Raw genomic sequence first — 19,207 nt, 5'->3', positions numbered from 1 at the left:
AAATCGACAAAAGCCGCATAAAGACTGCCCCCACCTAGCACCACAGTCCTCCACTGGATCAGCTGGAACCGGAAAACTTGGTCCACAGTACTAGTGGCCTTACGAAACCCAGCCTGAAAGGGAGATAGAATATTGAATTCTTCCGCCCAATCGAGCAATCGATTAACAATCACTCGCCCAACGATATTTTGCACTGTATCGATTAGGCTAATCGGGCGGTAATTACAAGGCTGGGAACGATCACCCTTTTTGTACACAGGGATAATAACAGCACCCCGCCATGATACCAGGATAGCTGCACCCCTAGCTATGTGGTTTATTAACAAGTGGATATATTTACACCACCTTCCAGTGTCGTTTAAGAAAACGTCCGCTGGAACTCCATCCATGCCAGGAGCACGTCCACTATGTACAGTTTTGAGGGCCAACAGAATTTCACCCTTCGTGAAGACGTTGTCCTCAGAAGTTGTATAGATAGGGCTGATGTTATTTACAATCTGATCCCTAATAGCATACTGGTCACTAAAAAAGTTTATCCAGGCATCCTGCGGGACATTATTATTACAAGCCTGTTCAGACCTTTCTTGCCCCCATTTGACAATATGCCAAAATAATCTAGAGTCTTTTCGATCACTAGCACCCTTCAACTTATCCCAATGGGCTTCGTCCCAATCTTTTTTTGCTTTGGCAATACAAATTTTGTATGACTTTCTGGCAGAGCGGATGGCCCCCAGGTTTTTACTCTTAATTGCAACTCCCAAAGAAATTCGTGCCACCTTGCAAGCATGGTTATACCATTTAGCTACTCTATGAACACGGGTCACCTTAGAGTTTACTGGTTTCAGAAAGTAGCTTTTAATTTCTTGGAAAAGAGACTCATGTACTTCAATAGTGTTGACTTGACCTGAAGTGATCCCTGCTTCACCGTCTAGGGCCATAATGGCCTTATCGGTCGCAACTCCTATATTTTCTATAGCTTGCTGGTCCGTCCTAACACTTGTCCATCTTAGCCTACGCATATCATTTGTTGGTACAATAAGCGGGGGTAGGCAATCATCCAGAGGAATAGAAGCATTGGTTTCAGACAGCCACCATTTATGAGTAACACATAGCGGATTATGGTCACTCTCTGGCATTTCTGTTACAACCATATCTCTAACAGTTGGCCAAAGGGAAAAGCTACAAATAATATAGTCGATACGACTTTTGCTTCTCCCATTGTTAAAGGTCATGGCTGGTACTCTATCTGACTTTGTCCTTCCATTCAAAGCTCTTAACCCTTGTTCAAGGCACATTGCATTCAAACCCAGAATATCCTCTGTCCAACGAGTTACTGGGATGGTATCTAGTAAGGGGATGTCCCATTGTTTGTCTTCCTCTGCACCTAAAAAGGCTTCGCCTGTGTCTAGAGGTTCAAACGTACGGTTTAAATCCCCTGCAATTATTATGTTTTTCCCACTAGAATGTGTCTCAAGGAAATTATACAGGGTAAGAAGAACCTCAGATTTTCCTACATTTCCACCTCTGGCATAAATGTTATAAATATCGATGGATAAGGATAAATTACTCGTGAGTCTAATGAGCTGAATATCTTTTTGACCAGTCTCCACATTTTTTACAACAACCTTTAAAGATTGTTTGACCCATATAGTAAGGCCCCCCATCGGACGCCCTTTAGGGCCCTTAGAAGCTGGTACATGAAAATTTAGGTACCCCAAAGCAAAAGCGGGGTCACAAGCCCATGTTTCCTGAAAAATACAAACGTCAAAATTGCTAACAAACCTAAACAAAATCACCACAATCCAGCTTTGAGCATAGCCCAGCCACATTCCAGGATAATAAGTTCCCAATATCATGTGCCATTACAGGTTTGGGGCTAGAGACAAGCCCATTCATCACGGTATCATGTAGACCATTATATTTTACATTTTCAGTAATTAAACCAGCTATGGCCTCCATGTTAACAATCTCAGGACGAGTACCTACTCGTTGACCTAGCTCATCAGTACAGTGTGACTCAGATGAATGGTGGGATGGTTGTCAATCGCAAGCATCCAGGTTTGACAGGGCAGAAAATCTATTTTCCACACATAGACCCCATTCACGAAATCCAACATCATTACTACTCCTATTGGTCACAACATTCCATTTAGTTCTTAGAATACTAGGATTCGGACCTCTTCCTTTCCGAGGATAAAAAAAGTCCAGGGTCAGTGGTACAATTGAAGTTGACCTTCGCTGTGGAGGCAAGATATTAGGCAAGATGTTTGATAAAACCTCGGGGTCAGTGAAGGTAAGAATAACACAATCCCCTCTGAACCTCTTAACTCTGTTACCAATCCACTCAACCCTTCTGGCATTAACAAGTTCTACAGATAATTGTTGCTTCCCCCAAGGTGATATTACCATGTTATTAGTGAGTCATGATAAAGATTTATTTAATAAAGAAGGGGCAGATTCGACCTCCCCAGAAGCCAAAGGGGGGACATTTGCAAGGACAAGAACCAATGGAGAGGCTTCAACTACAAGCTCGAAAGACCCTTTCCCCATGTTAGAATTATTAGTGGCAGAGACAGGGGGTGTATCTACAGGGGCACCACTAGGTACATTAGGCGGTGGTACAGGATTAGAGACAGATCTACTAATCTCAACAAGTGTTGTTTTACTCATTACTGGCTCTACCCTAGATACAACAACTTCAGTAATATTTCCTGTCTTCACCAAAGTTTTCTCTAGTAAACCACCTAGTCTACTGACCTCGGCGGTTAATTTATCAATTTTACTAACCAGGGGTTTAACTATACCTTTAATTTTTGTGTCCATCATGCTCCATAGTTTAGTAAATTGAGCGTTAGAAAGGGTAACGTGAGCTTCACTAAGCAGATCAACCTCCTCCTCCTCGTCTTCTGATATTTTCCTCGAAGGTGTTGCAATTTTGTTTCTGCCAGATCTTAGACCCCCTCGTTTTGGGATAACCTTACTTTTACCCCTAGTAACCCTCGGAGCTGGAACAGGGGTAGTAGAAAAAGGGGACTCGATGTTGGTGGATGTCACTGACACCCCTTCGCTATCACTGTTGGCTTCAGTGAGAACAACTACTCCACTAGGCAAAATGGGGTTTGTATCGTAAAGAGGGTCATGAACCACACAAGATGTACTACTATTGTGTAAAGCCGAGGAATCCCCATACTCTTTATCGGCCATATGGGATTGGTTAGATGAATCTAATCCCAGTGAGGATCTCCTGTCGCTGTTAATTTTTGCCACAACTTGGATAAGATAATTATCCATAGTATTATTAGCTGGGGTTTGTTTTTTTCCAGGCATGAGTAAGGTCAATAAGGTGGCTAAGGTAATCAATACACTTGGAGCACAAGATTCAAATAGGTGTTATAGTTACCCTGAATGGACCAAACTGCTCGAATGTACAAAACAAAACAAAAAAAAAAAAATAGTACAAATAGGTTTTCAGGCAGTGTCCCTGGCCCAACCCAACCTAGTCCAACCTCGGACGGCCTCAGACGGTCCCGCCCTTGTCTCGGGCTTCTCCCGGCGCAGTCCCGCGTGCGGTCCCCGCGTGGCGGTGACACAGTTTGATTTTAAAGGGCTTCAAGCGCGAAACTGCGGTGGGCGGGTTCCTGTTCCGCTTCGTATTCCAGCGCTGAGGATGCTGGGAAGCGTAGTTCCCCTCCGCACAGCGGCCGCGTTTGTATTGCGGCGGCGGGAGGGAGACAAACAGCGTGCACGGGCCAAGAATCAGGGAAAGATCCAGGTAAGGTGTAGCCTCCAGCAGTGGTGTCAATCCTTTAGGAGAATGCTCGCCCGCTCTGCCAGTGACACAGTTTGATTTTAAAGGGCTTCAAGCGCGAAACTGCGGTGGGCGGGTTCCTGTTCCGCTTCCTGTTCCAGCGCTGAGGATGCTGGGAAGCGTAGTTCCCCTCCGCACAGCGGCCGCGTTTGTATTGCGGCGGCGGGAGGGAGACAAACAGCGTGCACGGGCCAAGAATCAGGGAAAGATCCAAGTAAGGTGTAGCCTCCAGCAGTGGTGTCAATCCATGTTTTAAATAAGAAAGATTAATCATCCTTGAGGGCAAGCTCCAGCTTCTATCAAGCCGTATGTGTACGAACAGGTCAACCACAGGCATGGCTATGTGACAGTACACCTGCTGACCTTCACATGGAAACCTTTTATTATTTATTGATTTTTATATATAATGGTTTGTCTCATTGGCTTTCAGATTGGCCTTTTTCCCATCACCTTTAAACACATTATCAATTTCTTCATTCTCCTATTATTTTTCAAAATAAAGTTAATGCTTTTCATTAACTTGATGTTGCCATTTAAGTGCTTTGACTGACTTTTAGCCTGTGTACCGCTGCTCGTGAGGATCCCGGTTGCGGGTGTTGAAGCCCACTAACGCCACACCTGGAGGTGCTTGCTGCCGCTGTTTGCTTGCTGTCTCAACCATCCCAACTGCCCTTGGGAACCACATTACCCAGGGTGCATCACGGCCAGCCACAGCTGTTCCAGGACCCGCTGACGAGGGGGAGGCACTGGTCCAGCTCAGCGCATAAAGCGCAGCCTCTACCCCCGCAGCACGGGACGTGCCGCGTGAAGCCCGGGCCAAGGGAGGGCCCGTCTGAGCCCGTCAGAGACAGGAGGGGACTGGACTGGGCCATCTTATTGACAATTCAACTTGTGTAAGCTGTTCCTTGCTTTTCTGTTGTTGGTATTATTTTTGTATAAACATCTGTCCTTACACTTTTGTTGTCTATATAGCGTGGGGTAATGAGTAGAAACAAGAGATGGGGAGGAGGGGGCCTGGTGTAGCGGGCACACTAGATGCGTTTCTGTCGCGGGCTGAATCAGTTTTAACATATGAGATTCAGCTGACAGAAAGAAGACTCTCTTTAGAGCCTCAGAGTCTCTCCAGTGGAACTATACCAACAGTTTCTGAACCAATGAATGTTACTGACTGCCCCCCTCAACCGAGGCAATCCCCCCTGGAGTGTCAGCATAATGAGCCCCCTATGCTAGATTGTTCAGATAGTACTCTTTCTACTCTAAATAACTCCATTGCCAGTACACTAACCCGCCAGCTAAGGAGTTCTGTAGCGGTAGGGGGACACATAATCAGAAAAAAAGGAAAGCAAAATCAACGCAACAAGCATCCAAAATGGTGAAAGGGAAGTCCATGCCTTGTGGGCGCGAGGGAGGCTCGAATGAAGTGATAATTCCAGATGCTCAGGGATTATGTAGACCTAGTAATGTAAGTAGTACAAACGAGACCGAGTTCCTAAGTAGGGTTGAGAAAAAAAGTATGGCCCTTTTAGATCCGCTAATAGTAAAACTGGCCAGTATAGATAAGATATTGGCCTCAATGGAGCGGTATCTATTTAGAGCACCCCATCCCCCTAGTAGACAGGGACAAGGACAAGTGGGTATGGTAGAGTCCAGACAGGAGAGGATTGATGATAACAGACCTTCCACAAGTGCAGCTATCCCAACTCCCCATGTTGAGGAAAGGGCGTCAATGACCAACCCCTTAGTACCTCTAACTTTAAATACTAATACAACCCATAGAGGGGGTTTAGTTGGTCTGCGGGCTCCTATGCATCTACGGGGGGGACGTGAATGCTTGTATGTCCCTGCATCTTCCATCTGAAGCAACATCCTATACAGTTGTATTAACAAACGTACCACTGCTCCCCTCTAACACACAGGAGCATTGGTCATCGCTTAAGAACAAGGCCCTTCATTTGTTAAATACTAGATTAGGGGTAGGGAATGCACTATTTAGTGAATTTAAAATGGTGGAAGAATTCCCTGGGTTGGTAAATCCCCAAAGGCTTTTATGGGTGATTGCGTGGTCCTAAGCTTTAGGTCTCCGCGATTGGTCCAGGAAATTTTGGAAAGGGCTGGGACTAGTTGCTTAATCAAGGACGATATCAGTATACTTCCCTTGGGTTTCTTCTATAAACTGCGTGGTAATAATGCTAGAGGGAGGGGAGCCCTGAGGAATGTCTTTTGTGAACAAGGTACATATAATTATGCGGTCCCTATATGTAATAGGTTTAAGGTATTCTCTTCTTTAGAGGATATCGATTGACTTGAACACAAATTAAGTGCCATTAATCACACAGTACCTACGGCCACCTGTATATCAGCTACGTTCAATAACAGTGTATTCTCACTAACATCACTAAATGAAAACAGACTGGATAGATCCCCGGGTAACATTATGGTGTGTGAAGAAGGGGATTGCGGCTTATTAAATCGGAGTGTTACGACAGGTGAGGGAATCCTAGGGATTGTTCATGAACCCCAACCGGGGCCCTTGGTGTGTGAAGTAAACAAGTCTCATTTTGGCCCTGTTTTGAAATTAGTTACCTGGAATGTAGCAGGGTTATGTTCTAAGATAACCTCAGTGGACTGGGCTACTTTTATTGAAGGTCATGATATAATGACCTTCCAGGAAACTTGGGCATTGGACCACGTTTATTGCCAGGGTTTTATAAATTTCTCCAAACCGGCTCAAGGAGGACTGAGGGGAAGACCTGTGGGGGGATTAACAACTTTGATAAGGCAGTCTGATTGTTATAGGGTGGACGAACTGTTTATTGATTGCAGGGACATTCTAATAATTAGAATACAGGTGTTAGATGTCCCTGATTTGTTGCTTATTAATGTCTATGCTAGGGGTATTCAAGGTGGTAAAGCCTCCCCCACTGTGGCTCACCTAGATATGTTTTTAAATGATTATAAGGGTGTAAACGATAAGATAATAGCTGGAGATTTTAATTGCTCCTTTGATCCCCTTGATCATAATGATGTCAACCTAAGTTATGAGGAGGATGCCCTGTGGAATATACCTGATTTGGATATTACTCCTATTAAAAAATGGACTGGGGCAGCCCTGCAGTTAAACGTGTTTTGCTTGGAACAAGGGGTAAGGGCTGTAAATGGAAGATCTCTTTCGGATAGACAGGGCTCACACACCTTTAATAACGGGTTGCGAAGTAGTCGCATTGACTTTATTTTCCTTAATAAGGAAATTTGGCCCTCCCTATTAGATATGGTAGTTTGGGAGCGGGCTGAGAGCGATCACAACCCACTAGTGCTCTCTATGCAGCTCAAAGGTATTCCCATTATCGATAAGCAGGCTCAGGGATCTGCCTATGTTGACGTTTACACAACAAATGACGCAAGGCGGGTTAAATGGACGAAAGTTATTAAAAACGTAGAGTATTTACATCAGATGAGGGAGCTAGTGATGAGTGCATTGGCTACTCTCCAAATTTGTGCCCCTCAAGAGGAGGTGAACTTAAAGATGGCACGGGTCCACAGTGAATTGTTTAGTAAGTTAAAAAGTTTTTTTACCAACTCGGGCGTTAAATCTAAAAGCCAATCTGGCGTTAAGGCGCCACCTGGTATGGCGAATCATGTAGAGAAGCATATAGACTGTTAGCTAGGGCCATAAGATCTAAAAACCGGGAGGATATAAGAAAGGCTAGGGAGGGGTATAAGTCGGTCCAATTGAAAGCAAAAATGGAATGGGATGACCAATATTGGGTAGAGTTGCTTAAGGCTTGTACAGGAAGAAGCATGGCTGCTTTTTGGCATCTTGTGAAATGGGGCAGGGGAGATTCGAATCGGGTGCCAGAAAACCATGTACCTCCTGCGCACTGGGTATCCTATTTTAATACCCAGTTTGCAATTACAAACCCCTCCTAGGAAACATTTGAATTGCCACCTTCTGAATCCTTCTTGAATTTTACCAAAAAAGAGGTGGAAATAGCACTTAGATCAGTCCCAAGAGGTAGGGCACCCGGGTTAGACGGTATTCCGGCGGATCTGTTCCTTCATGATATAAATATATGGGCATCCTATATCCAGCTCATTGTGAATGCTATCGCTAGTGGAGCAACTATGCCCGATACATGGTCAGGAGCGGAAATCCTCCCGATTTTTAAGAAAGGTGATCGTTCTAACCCGGGTAATTATAGGCCAATAAGCCTCATTGACTGTATACAGTAAGTTTCTGCTCGAATGGTACTGTGCCGAATCCAAGCCTGGATGGAGGAATTTGACATTTTGTCACCGCTCCAGGCGGGTTTCCGCTCATGTACCAGCACCATCGACCAGGTTTTTAGGTTTATTTTAGTCTACTGGCGTGTGGTTATTTTAGGTGGGGGTACAATCTATGCTGCATTTGTCGACCTTAAGTCAGATTTTGATCTTGTTCCCCGTGCCAAAATGTGGAGAACATTTTTAGAATTAGGCATGCCACTAGAAATTTTAGCCTTTTTAGTTACTCTACATGAATCAAATTATGCGCAGGTCTGTTGGGACACTCAAGGAAGTGTTACGCAAAGGTTTTCCATAGCTTAAGGGGTTTGACAGGGGTGCGTTTTAGCACCAACCCTTTTTTTATTGTATATTAATAGGGTAGTCCAGTACTTCCAGAATTTCCCCACTGCTGCTCCCATGTTAGCAGGTCTGAAAATCCCCCTGCTTATGTTTGCAGACGACACCCTCATACTTTCTAAGACTCAGGAGGGTTTACAGTTAGCTTTGGGGAGATTTGAGGAGTTTTGTCATGACCATGATCTCCTAGTGAATGTGGAGAAAACAAAATGTATGGTCCTACATAAGCATAAGGTGATTAATGGTAGAGTAGAAATGAAGGAAGGTATTCTGGAAATGACCCAGTCTTTTACTTATTTGGGGGTAACAATTGGCAGTAAACTTAGTTGGAAGCCTCAGATCAATTCATTAACTCTTAGGCATGCTCAGCTGTCAGGTGCCCTGTTGAAGGAGCAGCAATTTTCATATACTAAACCTGTCGCTCCAGTTTTAAAAATGTACAATACAAAAATGTTTGCCTCGGTCTTGTATGGCGCCGAATTGTGGGGCTTTGAGAATCTTACCCCCCTTATAACAGCCCAAAATACATTTTTGAGGGCACTGACTGGTCTCCCTCAGTCAACTCCCTTATTGCCCCTATTTGTAGATCTTGGCTGTTATTCTGTCGAAGATACGGCGCAATTCAGACCAGTAGCGTACAGGAGGAGATTATGGGTCACCCCGGAACTGTCCCAGTACGCACAATCACTTTTGGAAGTTAGGGAGGCTGATAGCATGCTCAGGCCCCTTTCTCTCTCCTTCACACCAGTGACCCCTTACTAGAATAGAGGGGAAGGGCAAACTATAAACAAACAGAGGGAAGCGGAAGATACAGTAGATTGTAGAATTCACAGACTTTGTGCATGTTCTATGTTTCTGTATGACTAATTGTTTAGTTTTGTGTGTTTCTGTTTTGTTTTTTATATGACAAAAATCTCAACAAAAATCTTATTGAAATTTAAAAAAAAGGGAGGTTGATAGCATGTAAAAAATTCCATGGCTGAGACGAGTTAAAATTACCTTGTCAGAAATGGGAATGAGTAGTTTGTGGCAAAATCCCATGAAAAACTCCTTTCCTTTTAAGAGCGAATACAAAGCAGCATATTGGAATATGATCAAAATGAAGCGCTGAAGTTAAGTACAAAAAGAACTGGGATTTTATTACCCCCCAAAAAGGTAGGAAATTGTACCACCAATTTAGGGTGGGATGTCTTCCTACCAATTCATTCGCTAGTAAATGGAATGGTTTGAACCACAGTAAATGTTTGTTTTGCCCCACACAGAATGAATCATTTGAACATATTTTATTTGCTTGTCCAGCTTAAAAAATCCCTAGGTATAGATGGCTAAAGCATGTCTGTTTGATCTTAGGGACTAGGTCAGGCAGCGAAGCTTTTAGGATTCTAAAAACATCTACGAATGAAACGATTGTGATTGCCGTCGCCAAATTTCTAAGCTTCATGTGGGCTATACGTGCTAAAGAGAGGAGGCAATTTTAAACTTACTCTTCTTCGAATACGTGTTGGGGGTGATTAATTAGATGTATTGTCGCATTGACCTTAATGTATCCAATAGGCAGCCTTTATAGGATTTCATGAGTGTTACGCCAATTATGGTGGGGGATCTATTTTTAAAGATTTTTAGTGAATTGTATTATTTATTGTTTTAAGCACATTCTAACTGTGGACCGGTTATCTTTCCGTTCATCACTTTTTAAAGGAACAATTTTTGCTAAATACTGATGACTATGAAAACCTATAAGAATTGCTAATGTTATATGTTGTTGTATTTTGATTTTTTAACCTGGTTTTAAATGGTATTGTCTTTTATGATATTTTATCGAAATAAAGACTTATTGAATTGAGTTGCTTTATATCTTAATTGTATTGTTGTTTGATTGGTTTTCTGTTCACGTTCCTCACACGTTTTCTGTGAGGATTGTCTTGCGGCTCAGGGAAAGCTATCGATGTCAAACAAAATGCCTCTGTGGGATTATATGTCGAGATAATGAGTCTGCAAGTCACTACTCACTTTCAGACTCTGGCCTCTCTCTCATGAGGCAGCAGGACACAAACCAGACACTCGTCGAGATGGAACATCTGGGTGTGGATTTGCCAGTAGACGGCATGATTACATTTCTAAGAGTGCAAAAGGCTGCCTTTTGTTTGCCATTTTAGAAAATTCAATTACTTCAATGGCGCTCACATGGAGTAAAGGGCAATGGAGCAAACAGCCCGGTTTAAATGCCCCACTGCCTGATGCATAAGGCTGGGTGCCTTCCCGATCAGTTATGTCTAGCTCATTTATTTTTCCTGTAATACCCTAATAATCTCTTAAATCAGAATCCTAGTTATTACCCTAAATACCGTCAAATACAAGGGATGGCATGAGGGGCGTTAATTTAGGTACCTTGCCTCTAAATTTGAGGCAGATTGAACAGTTCATCCCTTTCAGAAAGGCTCTTAAGGCCCATCTTTGTTGCTAATCATTGCTCTGTTTATTAGTCTCTCATAGTCTAGATAGACTTCAGTGGTAAAAAGTCTTTCTTCAGTGTTAATAAAGTCTGTTAGTCTATCTAGCGCTTTAGGAGAAATCAATTCAAATCAAAATCAATTTTATATAAAATTGATATGATTTATGAAATTTCATAAGAGGAAGTGAACTGCTCCTTTCTCCCCATCAACACCCTTCAAAAATTTTAGTTCAGGTCAGCAAATTGGCTTTACACTCGTCATAGAAAATGTATGATCTGTGCTTTGGTAAATTTATTCATAGACGCATGCATAGAGCTTGAACCTAGCATTCAAGTCAGGTCGCTGCACAGGAGGAAATCAACAACATAAAAAAGACGAAGGTACAAAAATATCGATGCATTCCTTCCACGCACAGGCCTTTTAATCTCAGGGATAATATGTTCTATAGATATTCATTTCACAACTCTGAAAAAGTATTTACTGTTTTTTTTTTTTTAGAAGTATAAAATGCAAGCCTATGTGTGCTCTGCGTACATTGTATATTATTACAGTATATTCCCCTTGGACTTCACCTCTTCTTGGCGGTTCAGAAATGTCCTTTGTTGTGTAAAAAGCGAGGAGAGCCAGCCGGCTTCCCGAATCGACCGCCGCTATTGTCGGATTCAAAAAGTCCACAGAAGGAAAACAATATCTCTCCTGTGTGCTCGGAAATTACCCGCCGTCTTTCGCTTTCCGGCAGCCTACCCTGTCATTAGACGAAATGGCATCTCAATTAAAACACAGCAGAGGAAAAAAGTTCAAAGTACCGCAGCTAGGCGTCGTTATTCGCGCGTTGTGCTGTTTGGTGCTCCGCCCGAAGCAGCAACTGAGCTATTATTAGGAAATGTCACCACATGAATTTCACGCAGTGACAACAGCCCTGACGTGAACAGTGTATCCCCACAGGTGCCACATTGTGCCCTTACAGAGACTCACCTTGAGACATTTTTACCTGACCTCGCTATCACCGTGTCACAAGTAGGGCGTGTAATTTAAAGAACGCTGACACTATTCTGTCGCGCGGCGTTTTACGGTATCAAATATTTGTGATTTTTCTCGTGAACCATCCCTTTAACATTCCCCCACTATTTAGCGCTCTGCGTTGGAGTTACCATTCCAGGAATCTCGTTTCTATTAAAAATGAAAGGAGTGTTATTGTTGGACAGCGCTAAGTTCTTTAGAAAAACCTGTTTGTCCCTTCAAAGATACCGTAGTAGGAAGGCTCTTCGCTAATAGTCACCTAATATCAGCAACGCTTCCTAGCCAGGTTCCATGTTTATACTGTTATCCTGAACCAATCCGCCATTTTAGAGTTGCCTGGGTTTATCATACTTAAGTATTTCCTAAGTGCCTGCTTACCCTTCATCCTTTCAGCTAGCCACCCGTGAGCCTAATTATTTTACTATGCTCAAAGACCACAATGGCATAAGCATTATGGGCCTGCCGCGCGCCATTGTATGATGGGTTTTTTGTTACCCCTTTGATATTGAACCGAGGTGGCTTGCAGGCAATTTTAAACTGACTAGCCTGAGGAAATTGACAAACTCCGGGAAGCGTGCCAAGCCCCTTTACAAACTCTAAATTAGCTGTATTTCATGGGACTCCATCTTTTTGTACAGGCAAGAAATTGTTTTGGCAGCAGCCGCTCAGCTGCACAATGCTCAGGAAATGCTCGAATAAAAAGCCTGTCTTTGGTTTGATTAGCTCGTGAAGAAGGCTTCAAAGCAGAGTAAGTGCTGATGTAACATGGCTACTGAATAAAAACAGCTATTCATGGCCTGACCTAATCCTCACCACAAAGCATTTTAAAAGCTGCAGTAGGCCCCTGAAAGTGGCAAACAGCCTAATTGGCAATGTCACAGTGGTCTTTTACACATCCGCCATGCCTTGTGTTCGCAGACTAGGCTGCTGTGTAAGACCCTATACACAAAACTAGAAAATCCCAGTCGGGAATACATCAGTGGAAATAACGCTTACCTGATAAATAGGAACTTGTGGTTTAGTGACAGCAAAGATGAGTAAGATATCGTTTTCAACAAGCTTGTCTATTAGTTGTCCAATCGTTGGGTACTCCTAGAAGAAGCAGAATGAGCACAGCTGTTAGATGTCTTGTTGTCCTAATCCAGAGGTCTTCAAACTTTTTTCTTTTTTGCTCAGAGCCCCTCCACCCTCTTCCCCCCCTCCCCCCCCCCCAGCAAAATGTTTTGAGGTTGGGCCTGCCCTCCAAAACTTTATGGCAAAGATTGGGGGAGCAGGAGGGACATGGCTGTGTGCCTGGATGCAGGGGGCGGGGCTTATGAGATGATTTGAGGAGTACTTTTTCTATAGCTTTTAGACCACACTAAATATGAGACTTCTAATACAGCAAATGTATCAAACAAAGACGTGTATTATCCCAAACATACTTATTCCCCATAATTGGGGTGTTATGAGCCCCTCACATTCTTGAACCCCAATGAAACTACACCTGCAGTCCTGAGTAGCAGGCTATCTCCTCTGCATCTTTTACCTCCTCCCCACCATGGCGGGACCATCACCTCTGTTCTAATGCTAAAAAGGAAAATAAGGTAGACAGTCATAACTGTGATGCAGTGGGCCCCTCTAACTCCTGGGACCCAGTCCTGCTGCATCTCTTTCCTTAATGATAACCGCAGTGGCCACTAACACACCTGGCAGCAGTACCAGCTTCACTAATGAATGGCCCTTTAAAAAAAAAAGAGACCACTTATATTGTCCCCTTCTTTGGGGTGTCTCTCTGAAGAAGCTTTCTCTGGCCATTTGTAAACATAAAAATGAGTCCCCCATACAGTGCTGCCTATTCTGGGCCATCTTTTTGACAATATCTATAAATCCCAATCCTTTCCTCTGTCTCTTATACTATTACTGTGAGGCCCCAGGGCTGGAGAGGATTAGGGCTCTACATCTGAATGCAACCCTGCGGGCCTTCTACCTGCCACCCCAAGGACTCAGCTTTCCCAAAATACTGCCCCTAAATGGTTAATGCTGACTTTGAGGTGCCTCTGCCTGAAAGCGGAGGGTGTGGTCTTAGTGCAGAAAGTTAAAAAAGAAACAAGCCTTGTTACCAGCCGTTAATTGATTGAGTCACTTAAAGCCAGGGCCACTGGATTTATGGCGTTCTGCAACAGCAGCATTTTCCACATAATTATGAGTTTACCGCATTTGCTACATAATCCATAATCTGCAGATTTTAACAAACTTGATTCTAGCTCAAACGGAACAAAAGTTACTTAAAACGTGGAAAAGTGTTCTGGAACAGTGAACGGCCCTTTGCAAAGATTGACTTAATCATGTAGTCGCTTCCTACTTATTTGGGTATTAAACTGGCACTAATGAGGATAAATATTTCCCCCGACAGCGTTACCATGAGTTAAAATGTCAAAATAATGAAGTGATGGTAACCACAAAATGCGCAGTATTGTGTCGCATAATTTACCTGTTCTTGCTGCATAATTTAGTCAACCCTGCGGCATAATGTGGTCCTCTCCCGCTGAATTATTCCAGAAGCATTGCTTATAAAAATTTATGGTGGCAAAGAATTATTCTCTTTGAGATGTAATTTAAGGGTGTTATCAGCTGAGATCTGGCAAAGTGGAGACACTTACAAAAATGTCTGCTTTAGAGACAGATTGATTACTCATTTCTAAAAAGAATATTTTTTAGGAACTTGTTTTATCTCATTCACTGCATCATTTTGCAGCAGCAGCCTAGCTTAGACTATGTAAATATTATTTTAGAATAATGACTTACATATTCACAATGCTTTCTGCCACAGGATGGGACCTTATAGCACTATAAACAGGGCCATCAGAATTATGCGGCAGAAGGCCAAATTATGCAGTAGGGTAGACTAAATTATGCAGCTAGTAAAGGCGAATTATGCTGCATAAAGCTGGATATTTTGTGATGGCATTACTGCATTATTCTGCTATTTTTACACTTGTTACCACTGTCCTGGCATATATTTCCCCTCATAAGTACCACTTTAACACCCACACATAGCAATAAGCAACAGAAAGGTGACCAGTCAACCTTTAGAAAGGGCCTTTCCGCTGTAAGGTAATGTGTTGCTGCACTTTTAGTAACATTTGAACCATCTGAGCAAGAAACAAGTTTTTTTGTTAAAATCTGCAAATTATGCAGCAGATGATGGATTATGTGACAAATGGGGAACATCCATAATTACGCAAAATGCCAAAACCGCACAATTGCATAATTCCAGTGGCCCTGACTATAAATACAATGGTCACTATTCCTCTGCACCAACTAGGGTTAATTATGTGTCTCTCAGCTTTAACACACAGACAGACATCTGCAGTTGCTAACTGAGGTTTCATAACCTAAAAGAGTGCATTTATCACAAGTTAGTTTAACTTGCAATTATTTTTCAATGAAGCTGTTATTGCATTCATTTATACATACTTAAATGACTGTGAAAATACAAAACACTTGGTCTTTTTATTGTTTTTTAGCAACTGCTTTGACCCTGCCAGCACACTCACTGACCCCTGCCCCCATGGCACTCCAATAACAGTTCTCACTTTCACTTCAAGGGCTTGAAATAATGAAGACAGCCTGGAAATGCAGCAAATAAACATCACCACACATCCAGGCCATCTTCATTTACATGTACTTGCAGAGGCATTTGCACCCCCTGGTAACCCAACCACGCCCCCCCCCCAAAGTGGGCGTGCCCCACAGTTTGAAGACCTCTGTCCTAATCCAATATACAGGAACTGGGCAAAAGGAATGTCTTTATCTCCTAAGTGGAATAGCTAAAGAAATTATCTCAAAATTTCAGAAGAGCAATAATTAACCCATTGGCTCGAATCGCAAACCTTCTATTCTTTGAGTGAGAGTGTTTTACTCCAGGAAAGAAAGACACCTAAGGATGATGTAAGTCACTCTTATAGAAAAATGTTGTGAACTGAGCACCATTTTCTGGGTTAAGCGAAAGTAGCTAGAGTTTTGTGCTAGTTATATAACTTCAGTGCCTTTTCCATGGGAAATTTTGGCAACTTTTTACCTCTAGATGCTTTTTATGTGTAAAATCTTTTTTAACATTGGTGCATAGTTTGTAAATGTGAGATGTAATACATATTAGTCACTCTTGCCTACCTTCTGTCAACCTCTCTCATAAATTCTGCGACAATTCTCCCTCTCGTCTTTAGACTTCTCTCAAGCCTCTACAACTTCTCAGTCACCAGTGGCATCACTAGGGTTGGTGTCACCCTGTGCGGGTAACTCATGGTGTCACCCGCGCACGACTTATCCCATGAATCCATGATGGACCTCCTTGAGGAGATGTATTCATCTGTGCGGCACCCACGGAGGGGGTCCTTCTTCTTCTGGGTCCTTTCCAAGTTCACTCCTCTACACCGGAGTCTAAAGCAGGAGTCTAAAGCACTGCAGAGGTGTTACCCATCCTTTCATAACTCCTCCCCTTGCTCCTGGCCAACATAGAAAAGTCTTAACCACGCACAGGAAAATGTGGAGTGTGGCTTTGACGCATTCCTTCGAGGTCGGAGACGCCTGCCCCATTCCAATGTGTGGCGCTTCGCATCATGTTCATCAGCCCTGACTGGAATTTACTTAAAAAACAGTAGCTCTGGACCCGTCAACGGTTACAACAATGCCAATTGTCTTATCAGGCACAGTGTCATTGCTATTCATTCTGCTCAAGACATCACTCAACAACTTTCTTTAACACGGAAGACGAGAGGGCAAAAATGTTGCCAAATAAATAATACAGGGCACAAGTAAATTGTTTGAGAGCCTGTAACTCTATTAACCAATTGGTTTCCATCACCAAAGAAAGTTACATGATAAAAACAAATGCTACTTTTTTATTTATATTCAGAAGTGCAGAGCCAGTGTTCACCTTTCCGACTCTTCCTTTTCAGTGCATTATTTCTCACGCACTGAGCAGCAGTGCCACTCGTCTTGACACAGGGGTGCAGGTGTATGTGAGGCCACTGCGAATGGCTACTTTTGTTGACTACGCACCTATTAGGCTTTTAGCGTGAACAAACATTTTATATGCTGCACCTGAGTCACTTCACACCATGAGGCGCGCAGGAAGAAAATATTAAACCAGCTCGTGCCTAATGAGTCCTATTGACAACCGCCTTGATACTGTTCCGAAAAGCACTAGGGACATCAAGAAGGACCCCGGATGTTGACCGTCAGCAAGTTAAAGCAACGTGTTCGCCTCAGGCGGGAAAGTAGCTCATAGAGTCTTCTTGCAGAGAAGAGCAGCAGCCATGGTAAAAGGGGGAAGTAGAAAGCAGCAGATTAGAGCTTGGGCGAAGAGGAGCACAAAGAAGGGTGCAAATGGGCCAAAACCCCTGGACGATTATTATAGGAGCGTTCCATCTGGAATCTCAGGGGGCTCAACATTTGACTCCAGTGCTATTATGATAGCGGATAATGACAGTGACAGGACGTCAAAGAGAGGTGGTCGAGAGCCCTCCCCGATAAAGAGGGGCTTAGAATCAGTAATGAAATGGACTTGGATGCCCCCAAAGTAATGAAAAGGCTCCAACGTATCAAACAGTCACCAAGAATAGCGTCAGAAGTTGTGATACCTACGCCACTCACATACAGGTGTGATAGAACTTTCCTCAGGTTCATTAGTAGTGCCCTGTCAAGGGGGCGACAAACCCATTTAGTCGTCTACAGGCTCGACACGGTGAAATCACTGTAGAAATACACACCAAGGATGCAGTGAGTGTTCTAATGGACCCAATTGAAACTATCCCAACCAGCCCCTTGACATCAAGAGACAGCTGTATTGAGCTGAGTGGAAACAGACCTATGCCGTGGTTGGAGGTGCAATAGCAAGGGGCTAGTCTGCTCAGTATAACACACACACATCTGATGTCCCATGACAATTTCCAGGAGACCAGGAATGAAAAAAGCCAAGACTTGCACAGAAACCAAGATATCCTGCTGTCATCAATTAATGCCACACTTTTAGAAGCCACTAAAGCCCTCACTTGGCAGTCACATAAGCTGGAGGTCCAAATGGACATTATGCAAACTATAGCACAGGCCATCGCTAGAACACTTGGAAAAAAGAGCTACTCCAAAAGACTGCCACTGCAGAATCATAGTGGAGAAACTAGCAACGTTGCCTGAAGTTTTTACATCTATGATTAAGGACCTGAAAAATCTCCTTTAACCAGCTGTGCCAAAACAAGCATAGAAACAAGTATAGAAACAGAGGCAATATTGCAAATGATAAGGAGCTCGAAATCTAAATAAGGCCAGGGAGCCAGAGAGAGGAGGGGTCCCTGACGGAAGCCCAAACATCAGATACCCATCACCAAAATGACTCAAAGGTGCAGACAGCCTTGCCAAACAGAGCCAGCAGCAGCAACAACAATTTAATGTTGGCTGGCCTGAATTCAGAAGGCAATATTATTAGCATTACAAATATATAATTAGCATTAAAAATAGCACAAGCAACATAAGCAAAAAAAAAGCAAAGATAGAAGAATCATCCAATATAAAACTCTTTCCGATATTTGACACAAGAAAGGCACCCCGAGGGTCACAAGAGATCTTGAATCCACGGCCGTAGAGGGGGAGGGTCCAGCCCCAAGCCAAATGTCAGCACGAAAGGATTCTATGCCATCTCAAGAAGCAGATGGTCTGGGCCCAGGGCAACTAAGAGGAGGGGGAATAGATTCAGCCTGCCAGGCTAGGCAGGAAGATCTAAACGATTCAAAAAGAAAGACCTCTGGGCTAGTAGTAATACATGGTAAGTTGCCACACAGTGGACAGGAAAGTGTCAGATTGATTGATACTCAGATGGAAAGCACGGCCCAAGAACTTCCAATAAACAAAGGGCATACTTTCAAACACAGCGAAGGGAAGAATGGGGGTGCCACCAGAGGCGTAGCTAGAGCTTGTGGCGCCCGGAGCTATCCCTCAGATTGCCGCCCCTGGGGAGGGGGGGTTGCTGGGGAAAAAGGACGGCGAGCACTTGAAAGAGGTCCGAGAGACACATAGTATCGCCGCTAATAGTTACCTCGATCATGCAAGTTACATGCACATACATGACACGGTCCAAGGCTACACAGTTGAATACACCAGTGACTGGCAGTACAAAAGAGAACACACAAACTACATGATCTATCTGGGGACTCAGAAAAACCGCATGTGACATCCATCAGAGAGCTGCGTGAATAATGACCTGGTAATCCCTTCAGCACAATGCAAACATGCACATACATGACACTGTTCAGGGATCCATCATCTACAG

At 43.4% G+C, this 19,207-nt stretch overlaps 1 protein-coding gene across 2 annotated transcripts in view; it reads right to left on the bottom strand.

The window, feature by feature from the left end:
• ITGB6 (integrin subunit beta 6) overlaps positions 1-19,207 on the bottom strand; it is a 549,576-nt gene that overhangs the window by 201,152 nt on the left and 329,217 nt on the right. For both annotated transcript variants that reach the window (XM_085645463.1, XM_085645462.1), the window contains one exon: positions 12,898-12,993. In XM_085645463.1, coding sequence (XP_085501589.1) covers positions 12,898-12,993 — 96 coding nt within the window. The remainder of the gene's footprint in view (positions 1-12,897; positions 12,994-19,207) is intronic.

The sequence above is a fragment of the Triturus cristatus genome, chromosome 3_1, assembly GCF_964204655.1.
Source record: "Triturus cristatus chromosome 3_1, aTriCri1.1, whole genome shotgun sequence".
In the NCBI taxonomy this organism is placed as follows: Eukaryota; Metazoa; Chordata; class Amphibia; order Caudata; family Salamandridae; genus Triturus; species Triturus cristatus.
This window is presented reverse-complemented; position numbering and strand designations above follow the sequence as displayed.